This window comes from Rattus norvegicus, chromosome 4 (assembly GCF_036323735.1).
Source record: "Rattus norvegicus strain BN/NHsdMcwi chromosome 4, GRCr8, whole genome shotgun sequence".
NCBI classification, from domain to species: domain Eukaryota; kingdom Metazoa; phylum Chordata; class Mammalia; order Rodentia; family Muridae; genus Rattus; species Rattus norvegicus.
This window is the reverse complement of record NC_086022.1, coordinates 47,286,324-47,308,880: the sequence shown is the minus strand read 5'-3', so window position 1 is coordinate 47,308,880 and position 22,557 is coordinate 47,286,324. Positions and strand designations below refer to the sequence as shown.

The 22,557-nt window shown below is 41.4% G+C and overlaps 1 protein-coding gene across 1 annotated transcript in view; it reads left to right on the top strand.

Moving 5' to 3' along the window:
• The window catches only part of Wnt2 (Wnt family member 2), a 45,985-nt gene extending 31,404 nt beyond the window's left edge, over positions 1–14,581 (top strand). Inside the window, exon 5 of the mRNA NM_053695.1 lies at positions 8,174–14,581. Coding sequence (NP_446147.1) covers positions 8,174–8,403 — 230 coding nt within the window. The 3' untranslated portion in view covers positions 8,404–14,581. The remainder of the gene's footprint in view (positions 1–8,173) is intronic.
• The last annotated feature ends 7,976 nt before the right edge of the window (positions 14,582–22,557 follow it).

Sequence of the window (22,557 nt, the reverse complement as noted above, 5' to 3'; positions counted from 1 at the left end):
CAGAAAATCACTTAGGTCAGTAGGGAGAAGATAGCCTATTTGGAGAGTATGGGGGTGAGAGGAGTTCAAGGAACAAGAGGTGGGGTTAGGTGGAGGTGAAGAGCAGGAGGATAGGAAATAACTTTAGCCAGGCTAGATAGATCAGGTATGGAAAGTCTTGTAGAGTTCAGCCATAACAGTGTTAATTCCATTGTCGGATTTGCCAGCTTAATGGGACATGGCTTTCCTGTGCCAGTCAAACCTTCAAGCTAGGAAAATGAATAAAAATGACTCAAATCATCTGAACTAAGTACAAATATTGCCTTTCCTAAGTAGCATTAGCGTTGCAATCCTTCTTGTGAGGACGGGGGAAGGCCTGCAAGTAGATGAATGTGCGGTCTCCAACATTTGCTCTGTAACATTCTTTTGTTCCCTCAATAAATCTGTGTCATTAATGACAACGTGTAAGTCAAGCAGAGGAGAAACAGCCTATTGGATGACAGGCTTAAGTGAATCTTGCTTTATGCCCTAATGGTCAACATATGGGCCTCTGTTGGCCTGAGTGGCAGGAATTTCTGAAGATACAGGCAGAGGGAGAGAGGGAAGAGGGGCAGAGAGAAGCAGAGGGGGAGGGGAGGGGAAGGGAATAGGGAGGGGAGGGGGAACATGCAGCGCCCTTCCTCCAGGTTCCAGAGGTATGGGTCTGGGAACTATTAGCCAAAGCCCCTCTGTTCCTCCTCTGCTGTCAGGAAGATGCATGTTGGTGGAGACAGAAATGTTTTTACACTGGGAACCCTGACTCCATTATTAATTTTATAGCTCTGGGGATGAGATGCTTGATTCTGTAAGTTCCCTTGATATTGCCCCACCAAATATGATATGTGGTCCCAAACACATGCGATTTAGAAACTTCCACTCTTTGCCTGTTTTCCCATGCATATGCGAGTTCTCATTGTGAGCTGGGATGGGGGCATAATAAAGGGGAAGCAAAAAGGTGCATTTAGCCAGAAGCAGCATCTTCCACCTTCCCATGACATACGGCCTCCCTGTCTGCAGAGACTGCCTGCTTATTGATGGACAAGGAGGTGAGGCAGCAAATCTGAACCACTGTTTGGGATTAAGATGACAGGGAAGCTGGAGTCAGAGCCAACAGTATTCTACGTCATGGGACTGAGCACTGTCACCAGGCTGGCAACACATCGGGGCACACTTCACAACCAAAGCAAAAGAACATGTGAACCACATAAATCAAAGCGAAACAAGAGAACGCTATAAAGCAGCATAGCTTTTTAAAAATAGGTGTGTTAATTAAAAAGCACCCAAGTATATGTTTGCCCTTATAAGACGACAATTTGGGAGGCCTGGGTGAGAGGACCATTAGCTGAAGCTATTTTTCAAATGTTTAGTTGGTATTTTTAAACTACTACCTGTGCTAAATGAGAGCTTGAGTTTGGATCCACAGAATCAACATAAAAACCAGACACAGTAGTGATTGTATCCGTTATCACACTGGAAGTTTAGGGGCCAGCTAGCCTGATAGAATGGAGAAATCCACAAGTGTGACCCTTTTTCAAACAAGGTAGAAGGTAATGCCCATCACCCAATATTGTCCTTTGACTTCTACACACACTACACTTGCACTCTCTCTCATAAAGACATACACATACACATGTAACAATACACTTTTTTAATATATAAAAGAGAGAGAGTATCAGTTCTGGGGAAATGTAGCCTAGACCTCATGTTAACCAGCCCTTTTTATTTTTCTCACAAAACCTTAAGCGACTAACTAGCCTACAACATGTCATGAATTTCAGAAAAAGGCCCTCCTTCTCAGTCCCCTTAATGGCTATAAATCAGATTCTCTTGTAAGTTCTTTGGAGGAGGGTAGGGATAGCGTGTGAAGTATTGAGGATCAAACCTATGACCTCGCCTGTGCTAGGCAAGCACTGGAACACTGAGCTACATCCTCGCACTTGGGTTTGGGGATATTGTCTCACTGTCTAGCCCAGGATAGCCTAGAACTCATGATCTTCCTGTTTCAGCCTTCCTAGTGCTGGGATTTTAGATGTTTTCAACTGCATGCAGCTTATAAGTTCATTTGATAAAAAAAAATATTAAGGGACAGAAGAGGGAAGATTCCTAACTGTTATTCATACCCCGTTCTAAGGGTACCCACCATTTGTTAGCTGTGTAATTCTGAGCAAGTTACTGCCCCTCCATGTCCTCTGTTTCTCCATTTACAGATCGATGATGGTAACAATATCTGTCTTACAATTTGTGGGAATTCCATCACTTATCACAGGGGCTCAACTCTATAAATATTCTATAAATGTATATCTCTGGTTATAAACAAAAATACAGGAGGGGTATAAAAATAATCTGGAAGGTAAAGAAGGAAAAAGAGACTAAATGGATAAAAGGGGAAGAGGAGAAAGTCTGAATAATCTTCACCTCTGTTAAGTCTTATGTGAAACCTGCCTAAGACTTAAGGCAAAAAGGTTCAGCTGAGTCTTTGTCAGTCATGGATTCTGCAATGGGCCAAGCAGAAGTGAATGACTCATTAATTACCCTATTGGTGCTTCTGCCAAAAATATGTAAAACTAAGGAAGCAGACAGATGATAAAATCCAGCAAAGCCACTTTAGTGAACACATGTGTGCGTACATAAGCTTCATTCTTGTCTTTAACTCTAAGCATAATCGTGTCACTCTATTTCAGAAAGACTGGTGGTAGGTCGTTACAATAGCACAGTTCCATCGCTCTGAGTCTTAACAAGCATTCAAGATTCCATTAAAGGGAAGCAACAGTGAACAATTTCACAGAGAGCCTTTACCTGGCTTTGAGGAAAGAGTTCTATCCTTGGCTTGAATGGCAGTTGCCTGAACTGCCCTTCTGCCCTACCCTCTAGAATTACATCTAGTTAAAGCTTTATCCCGAAGAGGGACCAATTTGTACACCTTCCCTAAGCATCCTCATCCTCTCCTACTTCATAGACTGCTCTGTGTTGCCCTGTTGGCCCATTCCCTGTACCCCCAGTACCTCAAGGGGGCCCATTACAGCTCTAAGCCATGACCCCACTACTGTTCTGATATCAGGGGCTCTCAGTCTTCAAAAGCTCTTTTTTATCTTCCTTCTTCTTGGCATCATTAAGCCTCGTTTGGGAAGCAGTGGTGAGTAGCATGTTGTCATTACTTCTGGTTTTGAGCATTTTATAGTTGAACAATGAACAGATACACTTGGTTGCATGTTTTTGTTTCACATACCAAAGCCACCTTTTGTCTTTCTCTCATGTTTTGGGTTTTTTCAGTAGGGATTAAAGTCAGGGTCTTGTACATTCTAGGCAACACTCACCAGTGAGCTATAACCTCAGCTCCCTTTTTTCACAGTTTAATTTGAGACAAGGTCTTATTAAGTTGCTCAGGCTGACCTTGAACTCATTCCATGCCCCAGGTGTGCCTAAATTCACTATCATTCTGGCCCAGTCTTAGGCCACTAGGCCTGACTCTGAAACCATATTTAGATGAAAAATTTCCAATGACCATTGTCTTACCTTGCCTTTTCTCCATGAGTTTGGATGGTGTGGATTCGATTTGACAAACAATCCTTGGTTCAGAGGAAGTGCCCAGTTCTGCATTTGAGAAAACAAAAACTCTTAGATGTCTTTAAGTTTCAGGTCACTGGGGAAAAGACCATTGGGTTTTTATATATGATCCACAGTCTGACCTAAGAAGACAGATAACTTCCCTATTCCAGCCTTCTCAGATTGACAGTCTAGGGAAAGCAAAAAGAATTCAAACATGCCATAGTATCGACAGAGTTTAACAACTATGGTTTGGTGAGATGAAAGTATGTTTATTGGTATACAAGACTTAAGAACAAAACACAAAACAATACAAAGTGAGTCACCACTGGAGTAGCAGGGTCACAGACCTTTAGCCTCAGTCCCTACCTCCTGAAAATGATGACCAAGCCCATGAACCTCATTCCAACTTGTTTCCTGAATCCCATGGTATCTTTAATAACATTTCCCTAGTCACAGCAAACTCAAAATGCTAAGAACTAAATTGGCACTTAAAGTCTTCCCCTCCCAGGCATTTTTCTCCTTGGGGAATTACTAGTAGCAATATAACTGCTTAGACCCAAACCTTAAATCCCCTCTCGACCCTACTTGTCCCTTTCCCATCCATCCATCACTTACCATATCTGCTGGTCCTGTCTCTTCAACTACCCTCTCTCTTTCTCACCATCAATGTCTTAATCCAGACCATCTTGTGTCTGGCTCCTAGTTCTGGATGGGCCTCTAACTTATCTCTGTGCCCTTATTTTGACTTGCTTCAAGCTATTCAGTCCCTGCACATTGCTTTGCCTTCACAAGCACAAATTAAACCATATTGATCTTTGCATGAAGACCTTCAATAGAAATCTGTTGCCCACACAGTAAAATTTAAACCCCCGGTCCTGTTATCTAAAGCCATTGACAGTGCAGCTTTTACTAACATCCTCAGCCTCAGCTCTTTTGCTCTCCCCTTGAACACTGAATCATAGCTATGTGGAATGCCCTGCTGCTCCTTGCATAGAGCTTGTGTGGCCTCCTCCTCTTTACTTCCGCCTTCCTCATTTTCTTCCTAGTAGCATAAATAACACGTGTGGGACAGTTCAAATAACACTAGCTGCATTCACTATAGCCATAATATAGGGAGCTTTCTCAATTAAACACATCCATATAACTTGTGTCCAGTTTATGACATGAAAGAGGCCTGGTATTCTAGAGGCTTCTACGTGTCCTTTGTCCTCCTCACCTATGAGAAATATCACTACCTCAATTTCAAACATCCATGACTAGTTTATCCCAATTCTATACTTTGTCTAAATAAAGGCTAGGGAAGCCTGTGTCAGCCTTCTGTTGATGTGCAATGATTCACCCAAACACTTAAGGCCTGAAATGAGCTTGAAGTCCTAGCTTTATCTATCTCATATATCCCATAGCTGTCTTTTAAGTCTCCTTCACCATCATGCTCCTTGAGGACTTGACTGTCTTCCGCACAGCCTTTCCTTCCACTTTCCCTTTCACCTCTAACATTATCCCAAGTGTATGCTTCTCTCCTCACCATGGAGCATGTGAACATGTTTTGGTCATTTCCTACTTGACCCCTCCACCTCCATCTCGTACTTCAATAGATAGCCAAATTTTCGTGGCTTGCCCTGTAAGGCCTCTCATCCATTGTGCTTCTGTCTCTCCTCATGGACTCTTGCCTAGACTCTTCTCAGAGCTCATGTTTAGCCTCCTTCCTCATAGTCATTCTAATAGACCTGGGTATGTTTTTCTCGGATTAAAATCCACACTGGTTTTACATCCACCATAGACTAAGATAAAGATCTACCAAGATAAAGGACTCTTTAACCTGTTGTTCCTGTCTTCTTTTCTATGGTTTGTAGAATAGACACCCTGTTCTTCAGTCTTACAGAATCTGTATTCCCATAAACCTGTCTGAAGTATTTCTGCTAGGAGCTTCTTGTGCCTAGAAATGTCTCTCATCCCATTATTCCCTGAACTTCAACTTATCCTTTCCATTGTCTCTCTAGTGCCACCTTCTTGTTAAAATCATGTAGTTGAAGATGCTTTACATGGTCCTCTTCCCTACTATTAGTATTCATACTAAGAAATATCATTATGATAATCACAGAAGTCCCTCAGGACTGCATCTTTATTTTGTTCACGGATAATTAGGTCTCAATAAGCATTTGCTAAGCAATGAATAGATGTTTTAACACGGGTTGAGCATTTATTCTGGTAGAAATTTAGAGATCTAATTTTATTCCATTCTCACTGAAGCCCTGTGAAGAAGGCCAGCTTTGCAAGAGAGGAAAGGGAAACTTGCATTACTTGCCACAACCATACAGTTGACACATGGCAACACTATAAGCAAACCCTTGATTGCCCACACCCTAAAGTTCTTGTCTGCCATGATACCCTGCATGCATGCAGATCTATTGTGGTTTCCAGTAGGTCATTAGCAGATGAAATACTGACTTGGAGGCTGTGGTACACACATTTGTCTCTTCACTACAATGCAAGTCGGCTGAGGAGTAGGAGGTGGGTCTTATTCATTTCATGTTTCCCCTGCCTCCTAAACCCCAATCAGCCAACACAGCATCTTATACATATTTATGTCCGCTAAATGTCAATCAAATGAAATAATGGGTGTGATGTTAAAAGGCAGCATTTGGCAATGTGTGTCCTTTTTGCATAATCAGTGAATTTTTTTTTTTTTTAGGAAACTGTCCTGATAGTTGCCCTGAATTCAGGCCCAGCTGTTGCCTCTTCTAACCCTTTGCTTCTTCAGCATGATGTAGGCTCAGGGCCATCCCTGGCTGACCCACCCTCCACCCCGACCCAGCCCTCTGCCATCCTTCCTGTCCTCAGGAAACTCCTCTGTCTGTCTTCCTGCTTTCAGCAGCTGATCACGCACAGCAAGTCTGGCCCACCCTCTGCTTTTCTTGACCTCATACCCTGCCTGAACCCTGCTGTTTCCCTGGACATTCTGCACAAGCAGAGCAACATGACACTCATGCAGATAATTTCCATACAGAGCAGATAGTGATAAACAGTGTCACGAGGCAGAAGTGAACAAATTAATTCATTATCTTTTTCTCCCTGTATTTTTCTTCTGCAGGTTTGCCAGTTATTTAGCATTGTCGATTACAATAAAAACAAGAACAGCTATTAAGCTAAAAGGGGGCAGTTAGTAGAAGGATCTCAAGCTTTAGCTGAGATTGGAGCTCAGTGGCAGACTGCTCACCTCATATACACTCAAGACACAGTGTTCAAACCACTTTTAAGGAAAAGTCCCAGTGCCTCTAGGTCTTCCAAAGTTGATGTATGGCCAGGCCTCCAGATGGAAACAGAACCAAACAATAGTCTAGTCTATCAGGTCTCCTTTTCTGGGTCTGGCCGTCACTGTCTCTGGACTTGTGCTTTATCCATGTTTTCCTGTGGCTCTCTGCCTATCCACAGACCTCAACTTAGAGCATAGGGGCTGGGGCTACTGAGCTTATGTATGGCAACATTCTCCTGGGAACTTACCTTATTGGCCCACGATGAATCAGGTGCCTACCCTCAGTCCAGTGAAGAGGGTGATGGTATAAACTTGGCAACCAATGGCTCATCTTAGTAGGAAAGATCAATGTAGAAAAATTCATTGCAAGCTGAAAATAACTCTCCAAAATTGTCCATTACCCTTGATTATGCATCTGATAAAGTGGTCAAGAGCTTTACTATCCTGGGGACAGAGTAAATAAAAGGCTTTACATCTTTGAAATTCTTACTTCTTTGTTTGAGATAGGGGATCATGATATGTCCTGGAGTGCCCTGGAACTCAGTATATATACCAGGTTGGTCATGAACTTTGCAGTAATTGTTTGCATTATAGATGTGAGCCACCATGCCCAACTCTGTCTTGGAACTTACTTTTTAAGCAGCAGATACATAAATATAGACTCCATTTAACAACTATAACATTGATTAACTAATATGACATTGATATAATGCCACATTTGTTCTTCAAAGGGCAGGATTTAAGGCCTCAAATAGATACTTTGCACACCTCCTGTGGTCTGCTAAACTGCAAGAGGGAAAAGAATGATAGCCAAGGCCAGGTTATTTCCTCAATCCTCACACAAATGAGGCTCTCTCCCCACCAGCTACAGTTTGGGCTCTCTGTCTACTAAATCACTGTAAGCAGGTCTAGGGAAAAGGACTCCTCTCCTCTTCAAGATTCAATACCTCCTACACTTGGAGAAAGCTGACCTTGGCCACAGCTTCCTTTTTGTGATGTGAAGTTGGAAGAGGAAGAACTCAGATAAGTCCTTTCTCCTTTCTTATGGAGCCATGCTTACCCAATAGCCCTTCCATGTAAGGCCCAGTAAGGGTAATATGGAAAGTCAATCCAACTAAAAGTAAAAGCTCTAGATTCAGATTACCAAAAGAAAACCCAAAGTTTCTGGTCCACTTCTCTATGGTCACCTCTCAGCTGCATAAAGAGACAACATGGGCTGCTATACACAGATTCAGTAAGCTAAGAGGAAGTGAGGCTAGGCTCTGTTCTCAAGGATGAGCCCCATGACTCTTCTGTCAAAGCCTATTGTATTCTGCCCAGATGTTTCCAGTGACATCTCTCTGGCTTCTCTTCCAGGCTCCCTGGGTACAGCAGGCCGTGTGTGCAACTTGACTTCCCGAGGCATGGACAGCTGCGAAGTTATGTGTTGTGGGAGAGGCTATGACACATCCCATGTCACCCGGATGACCAAGTGTGAGTGTAAATTCCACTGGTGCTGTGCCGTGCGCTGTCAGGACTGCCTGGAAGCCCTGGACGTGCACACATGCAAGGCCCCCAAGAGTGCCGACTGGACAACTCCTACATGACCTCAGCAGAGGTCATATTCTCCCTTCCTTCCCTCAAGGACTCCAATTACATCTGCAAGGACACTGGACCTCTGGGTTGTTTTCAGGGGGCTGTTTCTTGAGGCATGTAGCCTTCATCTCAACAGAACCCCCTTTTCCCTCTCTGGGGGCCCCAGGACTGGGGAACACATACTGCACATAAGTATCCCCTACTCTGTCTGTCTTGGGCATTCTGAGGTAACCTCTTTTCCTGCTGATTTCTTTTTGGAAATGGCATGACAGGCTGTTAGAGGAGGAGGGCCATGGCCCTCACCACTGTCACCTAGACATTTCCTCTTTCCTCTTTGACTAAGGGAAGAAACAATATCACATAACAAAGGAGCTTTCTCCGCGTCTTCCCACCAAGTCTAACAGTTCAGAGTTCATGCTTCCCTCTGGGGGTCAGGGTAGGTATGGGAAGTAGAATCAACTGACACCAAAATTTCCTCATATTTTTTTAAAAAGACGAAGCAAGGGCTTTAACTAAGTGATCGCTGTTGCTACCATCCTTGGTGATTGCCTAGAGAAGGATGGCTTCAATAAACATCAGTTAAAACATGTATGTTTTCAAAGAATTTATTGGATATCAAGCCCAGATATAATAGGGTGAGAATGTTTGTCCTTTTAGCCACTTTTTTTTAACTTTCCTGTCAGCCAACACCTCAAAAAGTGATTGTTGTTCTTCAGTGTCCCATCAATGTAAGCACTGTTAAGAGACCAGACTTCTCAGTGTGCTCTGGAGAGAATCTGAAGGGGGGTGGATGATCTAGCAGAATTATTTAACTACTGGGTAAATAATAGTCATAGTAACTTTGTGAGTGGAATATCAGCAATGTGCTTGTATGGCAAGAAAAAAAGAAAGAAAAAAATGAGAAAAGAAAGCAGTAAAATCACAGTGGAATTTTTGACTAAGACTACTTTGTGCATGCCCACTTTGAAAACCAGTGTAGTGCTGATAGAAAGGTCTTCAGAGCCTAGGGCCCACTCTCCCATACTCAGATGCCCATGAGAGCTATCATATGTTGAGGAACATTGGCTAGGATTCACCAGCCTTAAGGCCTGACACTCCTGGGTTTGTTTAATGCTTACAGGATGTGATAGTGCAGCCTGGAGAAAAACAGCACATCACTTCACCTTTAAAGTTGGTAACACTACTGTGTCACATCGCAAGCAGTCTGTAACTTGGAGACCATATTTCAATACTACAGCTGTAGTTACGGAAATATCAATGTGGTAATAGGGATTGACTTCTGGCAGGAGAGGACATTCAGAGAAAATGGAGCGGGGCCCCAATTTGTGTTTTTAATGTTGGATGGAAGAAAGTGAAGTTGATAAGTCTACTTCTCTTCGTGCTGTATAATATGGCTCTTCTGCATATAGTTTCTTCTTAGAGCTGTATTAACTAACAGATGTCTCGCGATATACAGCCAGCATCAACTGGTGTTTTCTTCACTCTGGCCTTCATTTTACAATCCTTGTCCAAATCCCTCAGCCTGAAGCTCATGGAAAGCAAATAGCTGGAGTTCTTGTCAGAGCTAGTGTTAATTAGCCTCTTACCCTTCTTGAAATGACTGAGCTCCTTCTCTCCTTCCTCTCTTCCCTCCCCTTCTAGTGATAGGGGTCAAACCAGGGTCTTGTCCTTGCCAGATGAGTGCCTCCTCCCCTGAGCCACATCTACATCTGTTCTCTTTGCATATCATGAATTCAGTAAACAGGAACGATGAGCAGGGAAGTGGCAACTCAGGGTTAGCATGGGGAAGACCTGGCTGGGTCACAGCTCCCAGTGTCCTGGATACTGGGGAAGCTTTCATGAGGGTCCCAAAACCACCATCACTTCTTGCTACTAAACGAATGGGGAAATCTTAAACCCATGGATATCTTTAGGGTGGGGAAGATTTCTACAGGATAGCAGCGCCTTTCAGTTCAGACAAACCAAACTCAAGAGACCTGAAGGAATTCCTACAAACATCAACTGGAACCCCAGTGTCCACATAAGTAGGACCACACTAGGACTTGAAAAAGGTTACTTTGTCCATTCAAAAGAACGAGTTTCCCTCATATGAACTGAGGAATTTTAGCCTCCAGTGGATATTTATCTTTTTTATTATTATTATTATTGCTGAGATGTTAAATTCCTGAATTTCTTTTTATGCTGAGATATGTCCCCCTGATAGGCATCAAGGAAGCAAGACCTATCCACATGAAGCCCGTAGACATTGTTCTAGCTTATGAGGACATGGTACTCCAAGTGCCTGAAAAGGCCAGTGGATCTTCACTGGGGGATTTGGGTGGGAGCAGAAGAAGCAAATGAAATGTTCTCATCTGTTTCTATTTCCAAAAGGAGGACATTTATATTTGAAAAGAATGAAAACAGGTAACTTCGAACTTATTTTCTTTAGGGCTCAGTAGAAGATTGCTATTCTGGAAGTCTGAAATACACTAAGTCCTTGATTATTTTGGATTGTTAAGGAAAGTCTATCACACTTTATTATCAAAACAAAATAAGGAGGAAGACCATCAGGTCAGCCCCCCACCAAGTAAAAGTTTTAATATAAATTAGTTCCTTAGGCCTTGGTTAACTTAATTCATTCACTGCACTATCTGAATATATTTCAGTACATCTTGACTAGTTTACTAGGGTTTCTATGAAATAATCATAACATAACCCTAAGACCTAGCCTATGGATAGCTTTTTTTTTCAACAGATTTTTTAACTAAACTTGTTTGTATTACTAACGTGACACTTGCTCTGTGAAATAACTTTCCAATAATAGTACCCTCCCACAACCCCTTCTACTCTGAAATCAATGTCTTATCTCAAGAGTTCAGTACTCTCAAGTGTCTTTAGCCCGAGCAGGAAAGGACCAGAACCATAAGCATGCTTAGTTCCCAGTGTGCTCCTTCACTGCCTGACAGATTTCTGAGGGCAGAGGGAGAGAGGGGCATAGGGCTCTGTAGAACATTTCCTATAGGATGTCACCATGTTGAAACAGACACCTGTGAGGTAAAGCTATTCCATTTGAGTGATCGTGAGGAACCAGGTATGAAGAAAAATACCTGCCAGCTTTGGCCAGCTTTGGCCAGCTTTGGCCAAATGGCTGGTCAAGCTCTGTAATCATGGGCTGTGGCATTTTCCATTCTTGTTGGTCATGCCCGCTCTATCCGCTGTTGTTGCTTCCTTCCCACCAAGCACCTTCTTCCTGAAATCCAAGGGTCCTGGCCAGAACTCAAGTTCCTTACCCACTGGATAGCTCTTTGTACTTGAAATTGTCAACATTCATTGCAAGATGATTTTTAAATTCTATATTCTTTCATCTTAGAATTATTGCTATTAAAACACAACAAACTCAAGTGCTGGGTTGTTTTTTCAAAGACGATATCTTTAAAGTCGGAATCCTGAGCTTCCCAGTGACTATCCTAGACACAGTAATTTGGAGAAGATCCTCGCCATCTGTGGTAGAGCTACAGCAGACTATCTGACAGTTCGTGACTGTGCTTGAACACCACTGGACCATATTCTTGGCTTTTAGAGGTTGGCCTGGGACTTGTGTCTCACACACTTGAAATACCATTCACCCCTTTCTTGCAACACATACCTCTTGCATGACTTCAAAATTAAAGCTCAGAGTAGTGTCCAGTGCACCAGAACCCTCTTTTGTGACTAGTTTCTGTATTTCGATCTAGGCTTCCTTATCTTAAGAGCAACAATTGTACTCAATAAACAGACCTCGATAATCCTAAAACTGGTACATAACCTGACAGGCATGGGTTAAACTTCTGGAAAGAAATGCTTGGCTGTGAGCTGACAGGTGAAGCAAGGTGACTTTACCCTTCTCCTCCAGAAGCACAGACAAGTTTCACTCACCCCTGAGGATGGACTTTACATATTTCTGGGGATCAACAAAGTGACAAGTAGTTTGCAAAATCCAACATGATCATTATTTTTCTAAACTATAGTTATTCCAGCCCTGGCCATTTCATTTTGTTTTTCCTTTCTCCCCAGTATTCCCATAGATTCCTATTTGGTTATTTAACCAAACCTCCCACTTCCATAAGCTAGTAAAAGTGTCACGTAGGTTGTAATAAAGAACTATTGTTATTTACAAGTCAGCATTTTCTGTGAAATCAAAACATAATAAAGTGAAATTTTGGTGTTAACTTTGTTATTTTAGACTCTTGGTAGTCTTGCCAAAACTCTGCTAAGAAATATCTCTATGTTGTGTGAACTATTCCCTCACCTTTTCTCAAGAGCAGCCTTCCAACAACCCGATCAAGAGACATCTTTCATGCTTATAGAGAGTACCAGAGAAAACAACTGACTTACTTAACTGATGACTGTGCACTTGAGGGAATAGAGAAGAGTTACATTTTGTTCTCTTTCACTATGGCTGTAATGCAGTGGTTGGCGCCTCTGGGTGCTAGCATGCTCTAGATAACCCTAGTTATAAATACAATGTCTCTTTGTACACTCTAATGCATTCTCATCAACCTCCCTGAATTATTGCTTTTCCTGTAGACTGAAATGTCATTTTCTCAGCTTGCATAGAAAGATGAGATCACATGACCTTCCATTTCAATTTGCACCTGCAGAATGCGTGGGCTAGTCATTTCAAGCAGTAAAAGTTCATTGAATGGGCACAAACTCTCCCCTAGAAAAGGCCATCCATTCCAAGGGTGACAGAATTTGGCAAGGCTAGCCCTAAACTTTAAGCATCTCAAAAAAATCCCATACTAGAGATGCTCACTGGCCTTCTAGGATTACATTGTCTCTTACAGAAGTTTCTGCAACTACTTAGATTATCTGAAATGGAGGTGATTTGCATAAGGGCATTTCAACAAAGTATTTTAAGCCAGAAATCACCAATAGAATGTCCCTATTCTTAACCCTTTGTGTAAGGGAGCTGACATAAAAAGAGGTAGGATCTTCACAAAATAGTCTGGTTTATAACTAGTAGATGGCAGAAGCAAGTTCTTTGTCTTCTAATTGTGACAACCAAATACATTCAGGCACCATCAAAATGTCCCCTGGTGGAAGAGGAAGGGATGAGGTGATATAAAGGGTCCTTAGTCAAGTGCCAGTGGTCTAACATTTTAAACCAGGCTTCTTGAAATTTCAGTTAGGAGTGCTTTTCTCCCTCTGCCCCTAAGATCCTCAACATTGGTGACCTAGACAGGCTCGGAAAGAATCCTTGTGAAAAGGGCAGTCAAACAGCCTTCAGCCCATCACCGCATTCAGAAAAGGGGCCAAGTATTAAAGCTCACCCAGGCCTATGCTACACCTTTCCCAGGGCTCTGGAAAATCATGAAGCTTCTTGGTTTTAGAGGCACGATGCATAATTCTTAGGATTTCCTCAATTTTATAATGCTTAATCAATTTGTTCCTTGGGGTTTTTTGTTGTTCTTGTCCGTTCTTTGTTTTTAATAACAATAACAACAATCTACAAGATGTGTTTTGGAAGGCAGGGGAGTAAAAGCATTAGAACTCAGCATCAGCTGGGTGAGTCATTCTGAGTTCCTCTGTGCAACCATAGGGGAGCCTAAGAACAAACTGCAAAATAATAATGGTCTGAATTTCAAATAACGAAAAGCTAAGTTTTAAGTCAATGCCAGTTTTTCTACTGCAGTAGAGGCAGGGAGTTCGGTGCACAAGGGGAGTAGTTAATCAGTGTTAAAGCACTAATATTGGTTACTTCATCCTAATTGTGACCAAAATGCCTAGCACAAATAACTCAGAGGAAGATAGTTTATTGTAAGCTTATGGCTTGAGAACACTGAATCCATGGTGACTTGGCTTCAGAAGTTGGTTGGAATGTGGAAGTGTGAGCATGTGACCTAGGAAGCTGTTGATTACCTAGCAGCCAGGAAGCAGAGGGAAAAGGTCATAGAAAGGGGCCAGGACAAAATACAGTCCCAAGATGCACACCCAGGAATAGACTCACTCCAATGAGGCTGCTCTTACCCTTTACCACCTTCTTCTAATGATTCCAGGACATTATGATTCCATCAAGGGTTTTAACATTAACTAGGTAAGAATCCTTGTGACCCAATTCCCTCTGGAAACACTACCACAGAGATTTCTAGCAATAGGCTTTACACTTGACCTGATATTTTTGATTCAATTAAGTTGACAATCAAAATTAAACCATTATTGCACTTTAAAATACAATTAAATTGCTGCTGCTGTTAATGAGAAGTCAGCTTTATAAGTGGGCCATTGAATGTTTCTTTAGATAAGATGTTGGGGGCTCAGGCTACTTGACTCCCTGACAGCTCTCGGACCATTCCTCGGTACCTTTGCCTCATTGCTAGAACTGTTAATCAATAGTTAGACCTCTTTGGGCCAGCACTGGCTAACTTGAGTAAGCTACAGGTACCTTGAGGAAGCTACATGGCAACCACTGCTGCCTGCCACTGAAACTTGACTGTAGCTCCTAAAGGCACTGTCCCAGACATGAGTATTTAAAAACAATATACATTGGATTTTCGTCATCACAAGGGTCAGTGTATTAAATGACTCTGCTTCCTCTGTAGCATTTTTAGCCAGGCTGAGAGAGAAAAGATAGTTCCAGGAAAAGGTCTGGGATTGGTACAAGCCATAATTGGGGGTCTGCCATAGTTGGTGCAGATAATTTTGCTACATCCTCTCTTTGGCCACCCAAAAAAGATATTGACTCCTTTTGTGAGCCAGCTGGGAGACAGCCTCCACCTCTTGAGTGGTCTTTTTCTGTCTACCTTTTACTTTGATCATGACTAGAGCAAGCTAAAGTGGTGACACAGGGACCAAAATGGCAGTGCGACAGCAGCTATGGAGCAGTAACAGCAGCAGTGGCAGCAGCAGCAATGACAAGAGCAGCAACGAGAAGGTTCCAGTGAGGATGGAGGCATACTCCACAAAGACAATGGATACTGTGAGGACCTAAAGGGTAAACATCTAGTGACCATAGTTGAAAAGCATTCTTGAGAGTCACCAAGTCTTAGATGTCAAAGAAATCAGTGAGAGCTACCCTTTACAGCAGCTATAACACTATGTGAAGTGTTTTAACATTAGATGTTGTAAGGGGCTGGGGATTCTAAAGATGCTGCAGCCCACAGCTGTAGTGCTTGTTCTGTGGAAAGTTCTAGGACTGGAGACCAAGCAAGAGCTGTAAGAATAGATAGAAGACACCACCTGCTGCTATTTGCTATCTCCTGCTGCCACCACCTACTGCTATTGCTATCTGAGGATTAATAGCTGCCAAGGGTTGAGGCCCACAGGGTTTTAAAGCTCAGAACAAGAAGCCCCCAACCTGAGTTGCTGGAGCCTGAAGTCTCTGGCTTTTTTTTTTTTCCTTTCTTTTTTTCAGAGCTGGGGACCGAACCCAGGGCCTTGCGCTTGCTAGGCAAGCGCTCTACCACTGAGCTAAATCCCCAACCCCAGGTCTCTGGCTTCTAGGGCCTAGAGAAATAGGCCCTAAGCTCTCGGGGGTTGCAGTTAAATTTATCTCTTACATCTGAGGTGTTCTAAGATCCAGGATTTCTAGCATAAAAACAGCTTCCCTTCTCCTACCCATAATTCCTACTCAAGTAGTGCAAAAAGCCTTCAGATAGCTGGGTGATAATTGGTGACCCTAGCCTCATCTTCGTGATATTTGGGAGGGAAGATGTCAAGATGCAGCATGATTAAATGGCACAGGGAAGATGAGGTATGGTGAGGAAGAAAAGCTTAGCGATAAATGACTCAATGGCTAGCCCCTTGAACTAGAGAACTTGGGGCAGATGGCAACTGGTTCATGGGGAGAATCTGAAAGCCATTTTTTTTTGACTTGATCATTTTTCATGGACCAATTAAATTTCTATTTAATGCTGCCTAAAAATTAATGAACAGTAAGAACCACTTCCATCAACAAATAGTTCACAGTCCGTTCCCTCAAGTTATTATCTAGTTCTTGATTATAATTAAACTCTGATCAAAATCTGAAAGAAGTAAAGAAAGAGAGTCCATGGGTTTGAGAGAAAATAGGGCAGATATGTACATGGGGAGGGTTGTAGGGAGGAAAAAAAGGGAGAAAATGATGCAATTATGTTTTAATTTGAAAAAAATTTTAAAGAACGATTTAAAAAAATCTGAGCAATGTGATCAATTTAACATTTGGACTCCACATGATTTTGTATTTTTGAGTACCAATTGGCCCTGTGAAAGCCCTTGTAATTGAATTACGGTCTCTGGATTTCCCCATACAGTCCACCCATTCCTATTTTAATAGCATCATGGGCTTTCTTAAGTTCTCAGAGGAATCACATTACTGTCTGTAAACCCAATTCACATAATCAAATGACAAGGATGCCTCTGGTATCCATCCACTCAGCCAATTGCTCACAACAGACCCTATAGCAGAGCCTCACAAGCCAATGTGTAAACATTTGGGGACTGGGTCACAGGTGGAGGTCATCTGCCAACCAAATTGCTATCAGGCAAAATTGACAAATCTAACCCAAAAGTCTACCCATCCACATAGGTTTTGGCACCTGCCCCTTGCCCAACTATTCTCCAACAGTAAGAAAAGCCTCAAACTCTGAGTCATTACTTTGGAATCATAATTAATCAAGACAAATACTTCTGGCCAAAAAGTAAAACTAGACAGAAAAGGGGGTGTGGGTTTCATTTTCCTATACATTGCTGTAACTATAAACAATGCCTTATCTCTTCAACAACTCACAGGACATACTAAGCATTGGTGTTTTTTAAAAACATTTACACCAGCCCTCAGAGATTTTCTTAGAATCGTGATTCACAGATGAGAAATTTTCCCCTACTACAGGCTTTAATAATTGGCTCAAGAGCCACTCAACAGACCGTCTGTACAAATGAAGTTGGATGGTCCTTCTGTTAATTACTCATTAACAAAATTCTTTTAATTTTTCAAACTCACTGGATGATGGAGCCAAGATGATGTCTACTTCAGGTATTGTAAACTGGTAATTCAATGTTCCCTGAAAATTGGGTGGTTCTAGCATGTAGATGACATGCTCAGTAATGCAATGATATCACATGGTATTTTCAGGATCCAGAAAGAGTGAGGATTCCCAGGGTCACAGAATATCCCATTTGTAAGGAACTTTGTAGATCATTTATTCCAACCTTTACATTTTATTAATGTGAAAACAAAAGAAACTCCATGGTTTGGACTATGATGTTAGCAAGAGACTATGAATCATCTTTTAGAAGGAACATTTGTTAATCGCTCAGTGAGTCTGTATTGAGCATCCCCTGTGAGTCAGCCAATGTGTTACATTCTAAGGACACAGCAGGGAGTGAGTCGGATATGCACTTGCTCATACTCAGAAAGGACAATTTATTATTTACTCAGTGATTCTTTATTGAGCATCCCATGTGAGTCAGTCTATGTACATCCTACTACAGATTCATCAGAGTCTGAGGCAGACATAGCCATGTCTGGGGGAACTGACACCTAGAACTTATTATTGTATAAATTTGTTCAAGGCCATGATTGGATTCAGTACTTGGAACCATTCTTAGATCTGGATATGATTATAGTTATTTTTGAGCTGAGACAAATTTCAGAAAGATTTAGTAATTGGCTTAAGAGCATAAAGGATTCATAAAGACTTGGAAACAAGGGGATAACCAAAGGATCACTATGATGTTTTAAAATTTAATTTATATGGCAACAAAATCCTTTGCAGAGCCATAGTTAACAAAGGTCTACCAGGAAGCAGGTGACATTTCATTATAATCTATTTTAAAAGAGTTTTTTTTTTTGTCCAAACACAAATAGCTTTGAGATACTTCTAAAAAAAACACCTTACATTACAGCCATGAGGAATCTACTTTGATGTGGAGATTCAATCTACAGATGCAGATATTTCTAAAATACCACTTACCAACATAAAAATAATCTAAGTCTCATGATTTATTTAAAATCTTCCTAAACTCGGTTGGGGATTTAGCTCAGCGGTAGAGCGCTTGCCTAGCAAGCACAAGGCCCTGGGTTCGGTCCCCAGCTCTGAAAAAAAGAAAAAAAATCTTCCTAAACTCTTTTCTAATGTTGGGTGGGCTTGATGAAGTGAACATGCTAATATGTGTGTGTATATATATATAGGTATATGTATATGTACATGTATATGTATATGTATATTATGAAATCTTGTGTGGTAGTCTCTTGCTCCTTGCATAAAAGAGGGACAGAATTTTCTTAGCAACAATGCCCAAGAAATACTTTTCAGAATTGTATTCAAATTTAATAATGTGTTTTGAAAGTTTTTAAAGGCGCAAAGTGCATATAAGTATAATTTGGCATTCATTTGCAATAATATTTTTACTTTGCTTGACATACAGTGTGGGTGTTCTTTACCTCCATACGGAGAACTTGGAAGACACTTATAATCCCAGGTGATTGGACAGGAGTTCTGTGAATGACAGGTTTCCCTGCCCCCTTTTTATCTCAAAGAGTCTAGCAAGATCGTAAGAATAGTGCAGGTTTGCAGCAGTGACCTTTAGTTTACCCTTAGATGACTGTTCTCTCTCACCTGGGATTATTCTGATGGTGGCCAAATTCCTTAGACCTAAGTCCCCTCAGAAACTGAGAAAGCCTGGGGCAAGTCCTGACATGAATATTTGAATACAGTGAGAGCCAGAGGAAGAATCCTGCCTAAGTGGAATCTTAAATGAAGGTCAAGGGAGAGGGTGGAGAACTTTTATTACAGTTTTTCCAAAAGTATATGGAACAAATTGATACTCATGTTTATTTATAATGTAGAAAAACTGTCCTCAGACATGCATTTTGGTTTGTGAGAAAACTGCTAAGAAGTGTGAGATCATGAAAAAAATAATGCTACAGATATAAGATAAAGACATAGATACATAGATAGATACATAACTGATAGGTAAATGATGGATGGATGATAGATAGATAGATAGATAGATAGATAGATAGATAGATAGATAGACAGACAGACAGACAGGTAGATAGTTAGGGAGTAAATTCTGCTTAGAACGTGATTCACTGTTTTGGAGTAGTAAGCAGAGTGAAATGATATCCTAAAGGAATTTTCCCTCTTACTGGACACATCAGCAGCTTCCCTTATAACTGTAGCAGAGTCAGAGTCTTGCATAGGTTATATTGACATCCATGAGGAACAACTCACCCCAAGTGTCATTTTATTTAATTATTCACTTCTGTATTTTTAACACATTTTTTGTATGTCGATTTTTTTCCATCTTTATTAAATTGGGTATTTCTTATTTACATTTCAAATGTTATTCCCTTTCCCTGTTTCCAGGTCAACGTCCCCCTCCCCTTATATATAAGTGTTCCCCTCCCCATACTCCCCCCATTACCGCCCTCCCCCCAAAAATCACGTTCACTGGGAGTTCAGTCTTGGCAGGACCAAGGGCTTCCCCTTCCACTAGTGCTCTTACTAGGATATTCATTGCTACCTATGAGGTTGGAGCCCAGGGTCAGTCCATGTATAGTCTTTAGGTAGTGGCTTAGTCCCTGGAAGCTCTGGTTGCTTGGCATTGTTGTTCATATGGGGTCTCAAACCCCTTCAAGCTCTTCCAGTCCTTTCTCTGATTCCTTCAACGGGGGTCCAGTTCTCAGTTCAGTGGTTTGCTGCTGGCATTCGCCTCTGTATTTGCTGTATTCTGGCTGTGTCTCTCAGGAGCGATCTACATCCGGCTCCTGTCAGTCTGCACTTCTTTGCTTCATCCATCTTGTCTAATTGGGTGGCTGTATATGTATGGGCCACATGTGGGGCAGGCTCTGAATGGGTGTTCCTTCAGTCTCTGTTTTAATCTTTGCCTCCTTATCCCCTCCTAAGGATATTCTTGTTCCCCTTTTAAAGAAGGAGTGAAGCATCCGCATTTTGGTCATCCTTGAGTTTCATGTGTTCTGTGCATCTAGGGTAATTTGAGCATTTGAGCTAATATCCACTTATCAATGAGTGCATACCATGTGTGTTTTTCTGTGATTGGTTTACCTCACTAAGGATGATATTTTCCAGTTCCATCCATTTGCCTATGAATTTCATAAAGTCATTGTTTTTGATAGCTGAGTAATATTCCATTGTGTAGATGTGTCCATTCCTCTGTTGAAGGGCATCTGTGGGGCAGGCTCTGAATGGGTGTTCCTTAAGTCTCTGATTTAATCTTTGCCTCTCCCTTCCCTGCCAAGGGTGTTCTTTTTCCTCATTTAAAGAAGGAGTGAAGCATTCACATTTTGATCATCCGTCTTGAGTTTCGTTTGTTCTAGTGATCTAGGGTAATTTAAGCATTTGGGCTAATAGCCACTTATCAATGAGTGCATACCATGTATGTCTTTCTGTGATTGGGTTAGCTCACTCAGGATGATATTTTCCAGTTCCGACCATTTGCCTACGAATTTCATAAACTCATTGTTTTTGATAGCTGAGTAATATTCCATTGTGTAGATGTACCACATTTTCTGTATCCATTCCTCTGTTGAAGGGCATCTGGGTTCTTTCCAGCTTCTGGCTATTATAAATAAGGTTGCTGTGAACATAGTGGAGCATGTGTCTTTTTTATATGTTGGGGCATCTTTTGGGTATATGCCCAAGAGAGGTATAGCTGGGTCCTCAGGTAGTAGAATGTCCAATTTTTTGAGGAACCTCCAGACTGATTTCCAGAATGGTTGTACCAGTCTGCAATCCCACCAACAATGGAGGAGTTAACACATTTTTTATTAAGACAGAAACATCTCACTTTCCTTTTCTCTTCTCTTCCTTAACCCCTCCCAGGTCCACTCTCTTCAATCTCTTCATGTCCACCACCCCCCATGCCCACTCTTATTCTTTGATTATGATTTTATGGTTTTTAGGGTTTTTTAAGGGGTTTGTGTGCGTTTATATGTATGTGTTTCTGATTTTTTTTTCTTCATTGTGGTTTGTGTTTGTAGGTTTGTATTTGTTTGAGATGGGAAGGATCTTGTGGGAGTTGAGGAAGAGGAAATAATGATCAGCATATATTATATAGAAATTTTTTCAATTAAAAAATAATTTCACCCTTAACAAAACTGCCTGGTCTTAAGACACTATTTGCTAAAATTTCTTTAGAAAATGCATGAATTGTATTGTAGCATGTTTATTTATATTATGTTTTGCCACATAATAAGCCCAAGGCTGTGAAACCCAACAGTCCCAAACCAACCTTAGATTCTTTAATAAATACTCAGTCAACATCCCCCGGCTTACTGTCTGCCCACAATTTTCTCTAGTTTTTGTGACATATCATTGAATGAAATAAATAATTTCTACCACTGTGGCAAACTGAATGTTCTTTCCCTGCCCCCTGACAATCATTTTTGCTACAAAATGTCCATGATTCAGGGAAAATAAGTGTCCTTTAAAATTGTGTGGGAACTCTATCAATATCTACCATCAAGCACAGGGACGTTTCTCTGGCCAGAGAAAGAAAGAATTGAAAACTCAAGTTTGGGAGTGGTTGTTCACTAAATTTTCTCCTCAGAATTTGAGGTTTTAAAGATCATGTTGATGCAGGAAGGAAAGTCGTTATCTTTTGTGTTGTAGAAGAATAGAGATTAGAAGGCAACATGCATAAAGTCAGTACCTTCAAAAGGCTATACATTAATAAAGGAAAATTCTGGACAGCAGCAGAAGGAATCGGTAAGGAGCTGGTTAAGCACTGCTTAATCATGGAAATCCATTCTGAAACACATCACTGGCAACTTTGTCATCGTGCCAACATCATGTAGTGTAATTAACACAAGCTAAGCTAGCTACAATGCCATTGACTCATCTAATTCTATGAGATCATTGTCCCACATATGATTCATCATCCATCAAAATATCATAGAGTGTATGAGTCGTTTGCTGTGAAATGGGATTGTGGTAGGGAAATTTGCCTGCTGACCATTTACAGACAGCATCCTCTTCTCATCTTAATTTAATGTTGGAATTTGTATAATTTGTATGTCTCAGGAATTGTCTAGACAAGAAATTGACTCTAAGGGAACACTTTTAGACTGAAGTGTCTAGCTGGTGTAAAGCTTCTTTGAAGGTGACACTTTCCACCAAACACAAGAGAATTCTCACATACCAAACTGCACCAAACCTGAGTTCATAATCCAGAATTGCAAAACACGGTGCAATATAAGCCAC